This window comes from Sus scrofa, chromosome 9 (assembly GCF_000003025.6).
Source record: "Sus scrofa isolate TJ Tabasco breed Duroc chromosome 9, Sscrofa11.1, whole genome shotgun sequence".
In the NCBI taxonomy this organism is placed as follows: Eukaryota; Metazoa; Chordata; class Mammalia; order Artiodactyla; family Suidae; genus Sus; species Sus scrofa.
In genome coordinates this window covers 56,440,414-56,453,841 of record NC_010451.4, presented here as the reverse complement: position 1 = coordinate 56,453,841, position 13,428 = coordinate 56,440,414, and the positions used below count along the sequence as shown (strand labels likewise).

Sequence of the window (13,428 nt, the reverse complement as noted above, 5' to 3'; positions counted from 1 at the left end):
CCTTCCAGAGAGTTTCAGTCGGTGGTTTGTTTCTCACCCAAGCAGCCGCCACCGCTTCTGCTCCCAAACAAGATGTTTCCTCCTTAGGCGTTGTCTCTGATGGGGTTGGGGTCGTTAGGGCGACTCTGTACCCCGCCACCATTATTTCCATTCCTGGGGCACTTCTGAGAGGTTCTCCTTAGGCCAGTCCCACTTCTGTCCTCTGGAGAAGGAGGGTCCCTTGGTCCCTGCAGGATCCCTGGCTTGGTTCAGAAGGTCCCGTTCAAGTTGGAAGGTATCTGTTCCGTTCCCCCCACCCCCACCTCGGTCAGGGGCAGTCCTGCTTTCGGGGGGTGGGGGGGCCGAGGCAGGCTCCTCTTGCACCCACCAGCCCCTCTCCTCCTGGATGAAGGTCAACACAGAGCCTGGTTCTCCCTCCTTGTCTCTGCAACCTGAGCCGGGAACCGGGAGTTGAGGGGAGAAAGGCCCTCCTTACCTGTGTTAGCACTCGGCCCCGGGACTCTCACTGTGACTGTTAAGCGTGTATTGTCACCCCCTTTTGCAGGGGAGGAGAGCAGTACTGTTCGTGACTTGCTCAAGTTCGTGTATAGCTAATGTGGGAGGCAAAAAAGGACAATCGGGTCACCCTCAACTGGTTTTATTACCCGGAGGAATTTAGTTTCCTGGTTCTTGCAGAACAATGAGGAGTTGGGGAATTAGGGTGCACTCCTGCTGCAGACATGCCAGTTTTCCCAACTCGGAATGCTCCTCTCCCTCCCACCAGTGCAGCTCCTACACCCACTCCCCCCTTAGGGTCCTGCTAACAAACCTCTTCTTGCCATTCCAGCTTCCACCCATCTCTCTACTGTGCTCCAGCATTTGCATTCTGTACAATAATATTTAACCCTTCATTATATCACTGCCCTTTATGGGCTGCTCAGCTCAGGGGGCTGCTTCTCTAACAATGCCATGATGTGTGGTAATCGGGGATTCTAAATGAAATGCAAACAGCTAGATACATAACAGGAAAGATCTGGTCTAAAATTGAAGGAGAGGAGTTCCCTGATGGCTCAGAGGGCTAAGGATCCGATGTTGTCACTGCTGTGGCTCAGATTGGATCCTAGCCTGTGAACAATTCAAAAAATAAAAGAAAAAAATTTGAAAGAGAATAAAGAGACAAACAGAAGAGGAATGATTGCTGTTTGGAGTAGTTCTGTGTTTCATGTTGAGGGTTTTGAGACTGATCATAGAACGTGTCTAAGGCCAGGTCTTTTTCTCCTTTATCCTCTCAGTGTATATGTTTGCTTGTCCCTAATCCTCGCAGCTTATAATGTGGTTTCACATCCTTCATCTCATTTTTTACTCACAAAACTTCGAGAGGGAATGATAGTAACCATGACAATGTTTATAGAATAATCTATACTTACTTAATAACTGCTATGTACTAAGCACCATTCTAAGGATTTTATACGTATTAAGTCGTTTGTTCCTTCCCATTTTACAGATGCAGAAATGGAGGCTCTGAGTTCCAGCAGCATGTGGTGGTGGGAACATCCGCAACGCAGAGGTGAATCAAGACTGTATCATGATGAGAGCTCCACTCAAAGAAGGAAGATGCTCTGTCAGGAAACAAACACTGAACACCTGCTCTTCCAGGTAAGCCTGCTAGAAGCTTGTGGGCACTTTCTCACGTAATCTTCAAAATAACTTATAAGGTTATTGTCTTTGTGTTGTGACCTTCCTCCACAATTGGAGAAACCTGGCCTCGTGACGTCATCTGGTTTGCCACAGGCACCGGGCTAGTGTGTGGCTGAGCCAGGATCCAGCGCCAGGTCTGGCCTCACACACCCATGATCTCCACATACAGAGCTGAGTGCCGGGGATGGCTTGGCCTTCTCTGGCTTTTTGTTTCTCTTTGAGAGCCAGCCGGGTGGGGGAGGCAATGTTTATTTCACTGGCTGGGCTGGTGAGATCTTTATCACCCTTAAAAAGCATGTATTAAATCTCTAACTGTACGTGGCACTGAGCAAAGCACTGAACTATTTTGTATACAAAAATAATTAAAGGTGCATGGACAGTGTCTCCGCCCTCTGGGAACAAAGGATCCCCAGTGCATGAAGGTGGTAGGATGGCCCAAGAGCAGCGGTCCCGAAGTGTCCCTTTTTGGCGAAGGCTGATGAGGGGGAGGTGTGTCTGATCGGTTAAGACTTTGGGGGCAGATAGAGGTGGGGTTGAGGCCTTCTTAGGAGCTGTGTAAGTGTGGACAAGTTCTGTACCCTCTCCAAGCATCTATGGAATTGGGCTGAACAGGGACCATTCTGTTAAATGAGATGATACACTTAAGGTACTTAGTGCAATGTCCGATACAGAGTCGAGTCAAATCGGAGCTGTAGCTGCTGGTCTACGCCACAGCCACAGCAACGCAGGATCCAGGCTGCGTCTGTGACCTATACCACAGCTCATGGCAAAGGTGGATCCTTAACCCACTGAGTGAGGCCAGGGATCAAACCTGCAACCTCATGGATACTAGTCAGATTCGTTTCCTCTGCGCCGCAGTGGGAACTCCCAACAGAATGAGTTCTTAATCACTGCTGGCTACTGTTAACAGTTGTTTGGTAGGTGGCTTGTTCCCAGAGTGGATTTTAAGGATGGAGGAAACATTTGTGGTTAGGAAAGGGGGACTTTTGACTCACAGCAGAGGCGCCTCTTCAGTACCCCTGTGCTCGGTGGCTGGCACAGGCAGTGAGGCCTGGGTTTCCTACTCATTTCCTCTCCTGAGATGGCCAGGGGGCTAGGCCTTTCTGGAGCAGCCCTTCACATGTGCATCTCATAGTCAGTGGTTGGTCTTTAGTTTTTTCTTCTGGAGAGACGTGAGGCTTTCTAGAGGCAAAGACAGGAGGCCGAAGTGAGATGCAGCATGCCCAAGCACCTGGTGGACAGCACACAGTAGGAATTTAATAAATGCTGCCTGACTGGGATATCTGGGAGTCCAGTCTCCCCAGACCCACAGAGGGAGCGGCACAGAGTTAACTTCTGCTGAGAAGTTAAAGGACAGAGCCGCAAACCACATCTGGGTGCTGAGGGGCTGCCGTGGCAGGTGGAATGCTCCAAGATGTTCTTTTCAGCCTGTGAGAGTCCCTAGAATGTACACGCTCTGCTCACGCGGAGCTGGATAGGGAGTGACAAGGGCACAGGCTTCAGAAAATTCCTTTTGTGTCTTCTTGGCAGAGCCCCTGTACAGCCCTGGCTTCCTGCTTAATGACCTGTTTGGGGTCGCGGGGGGTGGCGATGGTGCGGATGCAAGGAAAATGTGCAGAACTAAGGGAGCCAGAGATTAAACTCCGAAATAAAACCAAAGCCAAACATCACCGCCCTGCCCCTCCTCCTCCACAACCCTTACCCTGTGCTGAGAGCTGTCTCCCAGCCAGTTCCCCTCACAGGCAAATAATATTTATTTCGTGAAGCCCTGACACACCGGGCCAGAACAAGACAATGCTTGATTGTTTCTTCCTCCCCCCTGCGGCACATGATGGGCTAGATCGAGGGCCGTGGAAAGGGGAAGGCGCAGCACTGCTGCTCTCCCGTGGGACCGGCTGGGGTGCTGTCAAAACAGGCCGAGATGAGGGCGGGGGAGGGGCGGTGGGCCCGAGATTAGTGCCGCTGCTCCCGACCTGCTTGGAAAGTTTCGCTCTTTTACCCAAGTTCCTGGCAGCTGTGGCCACTTAAACAGCTTTTGCTTCTATTAAACAGGAGAGTCATTAAGTCACGGAGCTTAATGAGGCTCTAAAGGGCCCAGTAGTCATCCCTCAGTGAAAAGTGCCAATTCATGGCTCGGTAGATAAAAAAACCTGGAGATTCTGCCTAAGGCAGAGGTGAGCCGCTCCAGTGCTGGGGATTGACAGCTCACCCCGGCCTGACCCTGTGCAAAAAAACAGGCTCCTGTGAGTCGAAGATTCCAGCCCTTCTGATGCAGTCAGAAGGTGGAGGTGGGTGACCTTCAGAGAAATGGGATTGCTGCTTTTCCCAGGTTCTCAGCTGGCGGTTGGGCCCGAAAGACCCAGAGCGTTCTCTCACCAGTAATGGTTATTTGTCGGTTGGTGTTGGCTGAAGGCTGAGACCATGGGTGTTGCCCCCAAGCAGTCCCTGTCATGGGCTGGACCAGGGAGTGAGCTCTGCCACCATCCTTGACCCCTTGACAGGGATTTCTTCCATTGCACCTTTGAACAGGGCCTGGCACTGTGCTTGTAGAGTATTTTTAGGAAGGAGCGAGGGCGAGTGAGCAGCCCAGGGTCTACCTTGTTCACCCTCCCTCGGCTGGAGCCCAGCTTGTCCATCAGAAGGGCTGGAAGTGGCTAAACCAGGCCAGGTGTGAAAGGCCAGGACTGCCCACGGGAGCATGGTGCAGATGGATCTGGAGTGGAGGATGTCAAAGCTTTCCTTTATTCTACCTCATTTCATTCTCATAACTAGGTGGGGAGGGGAGATATGACTATCCCCATTGTGCAGATGAAGAAACTGAGGCTCAGGAAAGTAAATGACATCTAAGCAGGTGACCCCAGGATATCTGATTCCCAGTCTAGTGCTCCACACGCGCTCTCTCTTACAGGTGGCACAGGTGACAGTTGGGCTCAAGGACTTAGCTTCTAACCTGGTCTCTGGCCTGCCGCCAGTGCCCCTTTTTCACTTGTCAGGACCCAGCCTTCTCGCTCAGAGGCCAGGCAGTGGACAGGGATCAGAAAACAGAGGAGAAAGACCAAAGAGTCTGGCCTGTTTCACTGAGGTTAGAAAGCAGTCAGAAGGATGGAGAGTTTGGGGCTAAGGCCGTTCTCAGCAAGGGGGAGTTTTCCTTCCTTTGGTCCTCTCATCAGCAGCTCCACGCTCCTCTCTCTGGGCCGAGTGGGAGGATGGGCTGTACAGGACATGAGCATGAAGACTGCAGGTACTGGAACAGGACACTTGCCAAGGCGGCGGGGGAGGGGGGGGTGGTGTTTAAAGGGCCAGTAGCAGCTCCCAGGACTCTTGGCCCCCTTTAGCTCTGTGGCAGGGAACGTGCAGCCTCACAGTTGCTCTGTGGATGGCCAGTCTTCTTAAAACACTGCTCCTTACAGGAATTGGGCCTGGCTCTGTGATCTGGGCCTAAGGAGGTTAGACCCTGGCTGGGAAACCTGGATAACTGACAGCCTGGCTTATCCCGTGTGGGATTAGTCAGCCTAAAAAAGTCGTCTTTATTTGGTAAGGGAGGGGCAGATCTATAACCCATCTGTTGACACCTGGATGGCAGAGGAGAGAGGGCTGCACCCCTTTGCCCATCCCAGCACCCCGCATGGCACTCCCTGCCAAGCTGCTGTGGTTGCTGGGAAGAACACCTGGTGGGTGAGTGATGGGAGAGCCTCCCTCTGGCACCTGCCACCTCTGCCCAGAGCCATGATCATTGCTTGGTGGAATGGGAGGCCCAGGCACGCAGCCCGAGGGCACTGTTCCAGACACGTTTCCCTTAGAGACCTGCCCCAAAGTGGGCCCGACCACGTCGGTGAGACCAGCTTCACCAGCTCCCCGAGGCTGGCTCGCCGAGAACCTGTCCGAGTTTTCCCAGCCGTTCTTTCCATGGTCGTGTTAATTTTGGCTCCAAAACCAAAGGAGTGGAAGATTCAGGGGGTTCTGAGTCTTAGATTACAGGTCTGAGCAACACACACCACCCCTTCATTCCTGGTTTCTTCATGCCATTTTAGTGCAGATGGCAGGAAAGCAGAGGAGAGAAGCTGACTGACGTTTGAGATGGTGGTTTGAGATTTCTTTCAAGGTGCCGTCAAAGAACAGGTAATTATTGTAAGAATGCCTGGCATTTGGAAAGAGCATGGGGTCAATGCTTAAGATACACAGGCTCCAATCCTCCTTCTGGCCTGGGCCAACTCTGTGACCTTGAGCAGCGAGTTAGTCTTTCCGAATCTCCATTTCCTCACCAGGAAACAAAAATAATTGGATTGACATCTCCCAAGGCCTCTTCTAATGCCATTTTACGGTTATACAACTACTCACCTCAGTACTGATGCCCTTCATCTACAAAGAAAATGTCACTGACAGCCCCCCCCCCCAGGAGACCCAGTCCCTTTGCCTGGCTCATTTCCCACGCAGGCAGGCTCACCCTCTGGCCTCTGTTCTCCTCTAGCATCTGGGAGGATGCCATCCAATAGCCATGCTAGGCTGGGAGGTCTGGGTCTCAGTTCCGACCTCAGGAACTGACTTGCCAGGTGATTGCAGGCAAGACTTGGGCTTCTCTGAGCCTCATCCACGTAGTGGGACAGAGAACCCTTCCTGGGAAAGCACTTTGGGACGCTTCAGTGGAAGAAGCAAGAGAAGCATGAAGCAGCCTCATTGTGGAGGCTGAGTACTTAAATCCCTGAGCCTTTGGGAGCCAGTGGACCTCTACTAATGCGCCGCACACTCAGTGGGACTGAGCTTCCCAGTTTGCATGGAACTAAGGTCTCCTGGCAGGTGCTGGGTGACTTGCCCACATGCATTGTGAACTGGGATCAAGACGCCCTCTTGTTGGCTTAGTTCTGGGCCTGGTTTTGAAGCATCTTGCTGGGACAGGGAATGGCATTGCAGTGCGTTTCCATGAGCTCTTTATAAGCTCACTCGTCAGGCCCTGGGGAACTGGGCTTCTTTAGGTTGATTCAGGGTGGCTGCCATGCTGGAGGCTGCTGGGTCACTTGGGCAAGGCCCGTTACCTGCCAAACATGGCTTTTCTGGACCCACCTTTCCCAGGTAATGAACTCACAGGATTAATCTGAGAGCTCCTCCCTCCTCTTCTACCTTCTCTTCCTCTCTGCCTGCGGCCCTCAGCTTCTCGTTCTCAGGTGGGACTTTTGAACTGAGGAGCAATTAGCCAACTCAGACTTCAAGACTCTGGAACAAGTCATCAGCAGTGGCCTGATGACCCTGGAATGACAGGGTCCCGCTGTGCAAGAGACCCTTGGAAGGACACAAGTATTAATGGGGAGGACCTTTGCCTGTGCGCCTCTGGTAACAGGCTACAGATGGTGAGGTGCCACTTGCAAGGGCTGTGTGTGAGGGGCCGCCTTTTATGCAGGCTGTGGGTGGCCAGGCACCTCTTGTGTGGACTAAGGGCAGTGGCGGGGGGGGGGTGTTCTTGCCTGGTCTACAGGCAGTGGGGGCGAACCACACTAGTCATCTCAGACAGCAGAGGTGAGCGTGGCCCGCCACCACTAGGGGTCTGTGAACAGGCACCACCTGCAGCCCCAGTCACCTCAGAGGTCGGCAAAGAAGGCACTGCAACTGAGCACCACCCATTGTCACTCTAACTCCCCTGGTAACACACCCAGCCTGCTGCTGCTGCTGCCAGATGCTCTGGGCACCGCCTACACTTGACTGATCACTGTCACTTCCCAGGGCCCTGCAACTAGGAGCAGCCTGCGCCACCTTCCTGTGGGTTCCTTGCCAGTGTCAAGGGCCCAGCAACCAGGGATTAGCTACTAGTCCTGCCCATTGCCTCCATCTCCCTGGAAGCACTTGGAGCACTTTAAAAGTAAAAAGTAAGGAGTTCCCATCGCGACACAGTGGAAATGAATCTGATTAGTATCCAAGAGGATGCAGGTTTGATCTTGCCTCACTCAGTGGGTTAAGGATCCGGTGTTGCCGTGAGCTGTGGTGTAGGTCACAGATGTGGCTCAGATCCTGTGTTGCTGCTACAGCTCCGATTAGACCCCTAGCCTGGGAACTTCCATATGCTGTGGGTGTGGCCCTAAAAAAGCAAATAAATTAATTAAATAAGAAGCAAGCTCTCACAAAATACCTAGGCGTACTTGCACATATAAATAGCCCTCCAAGACTACAGTAGTTGTTTTCCCTAAACTCACAGAATAAGAAAAATATAAGTAAAGTTAAGAAGCTCAGGAACTATTCCCAGGTAAAAGGACAAGAAAATTCACCTGAAGCAGCAAAAAATTAAACAGACCTCTGTATTCTAACAGACACCAGTGCAAAAAGGAGATAGTGAAAATACTGAAGCAATTAAGAGTGAATGAAGGAATTAAGAGCAGATATGAACAGTAATGCAGATTACCTTAGAAAGGAACTAGAAAATATAAGGAGGAGCCAAGAAAAGTTAGAAAATTCATTTGCAGAGATGCAAGCTGAGTTAAAGGCATTGAAGAGCAAAATGGATAATGTAGAGGAATAAATTAGTGACTTGGAAGACAGAATAATGTAACTCACCCGATCGGGCCAGCAGACAGAAAACATAAAAGCAATATAAGAGATCTACGGGATAATATAAAGCCGGCAATCTACACATGATAGGGATTCCAGAAGGAGAAGAAAAAGAAAAGGGGATTGAAAGTACATTTGAAGAAATTATGGTTGAAAACTTGCCGAATCTAAAGGAAACAGATATCAAGAAACAGGAAGCACAAGAAGGCCCCAAACAAGTTGAACCCAACAGGTTCACACCAAGACATAATATAATAAAAATGGCAAAAGTTAGAGGATTCTAAAGTCAGCAAGAAAAAAATAAAGAGTTAATTATAAGGGAGCCACCATAAGGCTATCAGCTGATTTCTTTACAGAAACACTAGAGGCCAGAAGAGAGTGGCAAGACATATTCAAAGTTTTTAAAGGGAAAAATTTGCAGCCTAGGATACTCTACACAGCAAGAGTATCATTTAAAATAGAAGGAAAAATAAAGAATTTCCGTAACAAATGAAAACTAAAAAAGTACAACAATATTAAACCCATTCAAAAAAAAAATATTGAAAGGGCCCCTCTAAGTAAAAAGGAAGTAAGAAGAAATGGGATTTCCTATCACAACTGGAAATCAATGGCTTAAATAAGCCACTACACAGATCTATAAGGAAAAAAAAAAAAAAACCCTGTTGTAAAAGTGACAATAAACACAAGGGACAGCAAAAAGATAAACATGAAGATGTTAAAAAAGGACTTCAAAATCATAAAATGTGGGGAAGGAAAGTAAGAAAATCTAGACTCTTTTTTAGAATGTGTTTGAACCTTATAAGACTATCAGACTATAGCAAGCAGATGTAGGAAGGGGTTAACATACTTGAAAAACAGAGCAACCACAAATCAAAACCAAACATTACATCCACAAAGACTAAAAAGAAGAGGACACAAGCATAAAATAAATGGAAATCATCCAACCAAAAAAAAAAAAGAAAAAGAAAGGAGCAAAAGAGAAATATAGAATTAACTGCAAAAAAAAGGTTTAAAATGGCAATAAATACATATTTACCAATAATCACCTTAAATATCAGTGGAGTGAATGCTCCAATCAAAAGACCTAGAGCGGCAGATTGAATTAAAAACAAACAAACAAAAAACCCAAAAAAACCCAGGAGCCTACAATATGTTGTCTATAAGAGACTCACCTTAGCGCAGAGAAATATAAATTAAAAGTGAAGGGATGGAAAAAGATATTTCACATGAATGGAAAAGACAGGAAAGCAGGGGTTACAAAACAGACTTTAAAACAAAGACCATAAACAAAGACAAAGAAGGACACTATTTGATGATAAAAGGATCAATTCAAGAACATCAATATATATGCCCCTAATATAGGAGCACCCAGATACAACAAATAACAGACATAAAAGGAGACATTGGTGGGAATACAATAATAGTAGGAGAATTTAACACCCCACTCATATCAATGGACAGATCCTCTAGAGAGAAAATCAGTAAGGCAACAGAGACCCTAAATAACCCAATGGAAAACTTAGACTTAATTGACATTTTCAGGATATTACATCCAGAAAAATCAGATTATGCATTCTTTTCAAGTGCACGTGGAACATTCTCAAGGATTGACCACATACTGGGGCACAAAACGTCAACAAATTTAAGAATATAGGAATTATTTTAAGATTCAGTCCCTCTAGGAAGTGAACCATTCATTCAATAATATTAAGTACCTCCTAGGCACCAGGGGCTGTTCTAGAAATTGGGATACAAGAGCCCAAATTCCTGCATTTGTAGAGATTGCAGAGAAACAAGGGCAGACAGACCACACAGATCCATAAAGTATCAGCTGGTGATACAGGCAATGAAGAAAAATACAGCCAGTTAAGAGGACAGGGGTAGAGGAGTGGGGTTTTGGTCAAGCAGGCTCCCAGAGGCAGCAGCATTTAAGCAAGTACCTTCATAAAGTTAGGGAGGAAGCTGTGTGGATATCAGAGCACTTCAGGTAGAAAAAACAGCAAGTGCAGAGACCCTGAGGCTGAAGTGGGTTTGAAATTTCAAGGAGACTATTGAAACTGGGAGGGAGTGCAGGGGACAGTAGCAGGCAAAGGGTTGGGCGAGATGATGAGGGACAGGTCACATAAGGCCTCATCGACCCCTGTAAGGACCCTGACTTTCACTGAGGAGCCACTGGATGGTTTTAAACAGAAGGTGATGTAATCAGACTCAGGCTTTCATAGGATCTTTCTGGCTGCCTTAGAGAGAATAGGTTGTAGGAAACCAGGGTAGAGGCAGGGAGACCAGCTAGGAGGCAGTGTCAGTAATCCAGGCTAGAGGTAGTTGTGGCTTCAACCAGGGCAGAAGCTATGGAGATGAAGAGGGGTGGTTAGAATCTGGAAACACTTATGGTAGAGCCAAGAGGGTTTCCTAAGAGATGCAGGAGAAATAGAAGAGTCAAGGATGCCACTAAGATATTTGGTTAGAATAATCCAGAGAATGGAGTTGCATCAGCTGAGATGAAGATGATAATGGGTGAAGCAGGTTTGACAAGTGGGGAAGATCAGAAGATCAGTTTTGGACAATTAAGATTTGAAATTCCTATTAGATATACAAGTGGAGATGTGAAGTAGGCAGAAGGTAAGCCCGTCTGGCATTCAGGGAGTGGGCAGGCTCAGAGTTGTGAATGTGGGGTTGTTGATGCAGGGTTTGTATTTATATAGGAAGGACTGGATAAGATCACCTAGAGAACAAAAGCATCCCAAAGACTGAAACTTGGAGGTCTCCACCTTCTAGAGATGAAAGGAATTAGGATGATGCTCAGGAAACTAAAGTGAGGTAGGGAGACTAATGTTGTGGAAGTGAAGTGGAGAAAGCATTTCTTGGAGGAAGGGTGATTCCTTCCTAAGAGGAAGGACCGGGGCTGACCATTCAACCTGGCAGCTCAGAGGTCACTGGTGATCATGTTCAGAGCAGTTCTAGTGGTTTAACAGAGAGCTAGCTGTTCATACAAGCAGCTCTTGAGGAATTTTTTTCTGGAAAGCTGATCAGAGAGATAGGTCACTAGGTGGAGGAAAATGGGTGTCAGGGTGACTTTTAAAAAATTGGATTAACTTATTAATTAGTTATGCAACTATGGAGCCATTGACATGAATTTTAAGACCTTAGCATAGAGCCGGGAGAGGGGATGGGAGGAAAGGTTATTTTCATCTTTTCCCCCTGAGCCCCGTCATCTCAGCTCTGCCTTGTGTCTTTCACTAAATGGTGAGGGGTATGTTCATTTTTTTGTATCAGCATTTTGTGCAGATTTCTAGTCTCTTTGGTATTTAGCAGGCCAAGGAGACCACCTGACGTTTTATATTGGCTGCCTATCTGCTGTGCCATGCCCTCTCTGTTCCAGCAGGCTGACATTTGGTTATATGTCTTTGGAGGCATCGATAATGCTTGTGCCATGTATTAGAATATAATCTGGTAATTATATGGTGCGGTGGTTTATTACTTCCAGGGGCGGCATAACATGGTTCATAATCTTTTACAATAACTAATTAATAAGTATGTTGCATCAGGAAACTATTTAAGTCTTTAAGTGTCAGATGCTTGGCCTTTCTACACAGTCACTAACAATCTTCTAAGTACCATCGAGCATGCTCTTTGCACTTAACACTGTAAATTAGTGAGACCAAAAACAAGTGTCTGATCATGCGTTACACACTTGAGATGAATTTTAGGAGAATATGTCACAAATAACAACACTAGCATGGAAATGGTTGACTCATGTTGGAGGTAACTAGGGATGATTTTTTTTCTCCTAACAATTCACATAATTTTCCTTTAGAGCCTATCAATAACAACACAAATAGGTATTGTTTTCCCCTTTGCTTCTTGGTAGTGTATTTTTACAAAAAGATTTAAAAAAAAATCCAAGGTAGTCAGATCTACTTAAAATCCTTGGTTTGCTGTTGGTTAATGGTGACGCTGTGAACAAGTTACCTCTGTGAGCTTTAGTTTCCATATCTGTGAAATAGGAATGGTAATACCTACCTGACAGGGCTATTGTGAAGTTCAACTTGAATATGAGTGTCAGTATAAATTGCCTGGTAGGATATCTGACGTAGCATAGACAATAATAGCGCACAGTGGCAGTTGGGGTGACAGCAGTGCGGGTAGCGATAGGTGTGGTAGCCTCTCCGGGGTGCAGGCTTCTCTCTGTGCTCTAAGTCCTATCAGCAGGTGGAAATAGGTTTGTCTGTCACCGATGACATTAGTCCATATTGGCGTTCACACATTCATGTAAAAATGTTTTATTAAGAGCCTCATAAGTTCCAAACAGCAAAATCCCTGCCCTCTTGAGGTTTATGTACTAGTCAGCTTTGGAAAAAGACTCTGGTTCAGCCCAGATTTAATGGAGTTCTTTCATATTCTCCATCTGTATTGCTTTAACTTACCATCCAGGCTCCAGCCAAACCCTGCTCCAGGTAAGAATAAACTGAAGTAACTTGAGCTCTTCGTAGACATACATCAGCCACTACTGACTTCCTTTGCCAAGAACTAGCCGACTCAGAGATTGATTTCTTGGAGTTCCCGTCGTGGCGCAGTGGTTAACGAATCCGACTAAGAACCATGAGGTTGCAGGTTCGGTGGGTTAAGGATCCGGTGTTGCCGTGAGCTGTGGTGTAGGTCACAGACGTGGCTCGGATCCTGCGTTGCTGTGGCTCTGGTGTAGGCTGGTGGCTACAGCTCCGATTCAACCCCTAGCATGGGAACGTCCACATGCCGCGAGAGCGGCCCAAAGAAATAGCAAAAAGACAAAAAAAAAAAAAAAAAAAAAAAAGAGATTGATTTCTTCCAAGGCTGTTTTGTGTTTTCTCTAAGTTGGAAGGATGTTCCCCTGATTAAGTAAGATATGAATTCAGATCTCTTTTCCCTATAATTGGGATTTGGGGCAGACCGAGAGTCACTGTGCCACTTTGGGTGGAAGTTCTATCATGTCACTCAATGCCTTATTGTCTACTTTTACTGGGGTGGGGGTCAGGGAGGGATCCTTCAAAGAGGAAAAAGCTGGAAGTCTCTGCAGTAAACAGTGGGAAGGAGGCCAGACCAGCAGACAGGGACAGAAAGGTGGACCCTTAGAACTCGGGCTGTGTTTGACATCCTTGTGCTCCTGGAAATGGATCATGAAACTATTTTAATAAAGAATTCACTGTAGAGTTGTAGGTAATCGCAGCCAGGTGTTTCTTTCTT

At 47.3% G+C, this 13,428-nt stretch overlaps 1 protein-coding gene across 10 annotated transcripts in view; it reads left to right on the top strand.

Moving 5' to 3' along the window:
• LOC100516455 overlaps nt 1–13,428 on the top strand; it is a 136,919-nt gene that overhangs the window by 4,824 nt on the left and 118,667 nt on the right. For 7 of the 10 annotated variants that reach the window (XR_002335740.1, XM_021063142.1, XM_021063138.1 and 4 more), the window contains exon 2: nt 1,484–1,635. Coding sequence is in view for 6 of the 10 variants with exons in the window: in XM_021063142.1 (XP_020918801.1) it covers nt 1,484–1,635 (152 nt within the window). In the remaining 4 variants the exon portion in view is untranslated. Of the gene's footprint in view, nt 1–1,483; nt 1,636–5,708; nt 5,797–13,428 lie in introns of all 10 variants that reach the window. The other 3 variants (XR_002335742.1, XR_002335743.1, XR_002335741.1) reach the window with 1 other exon arrangement.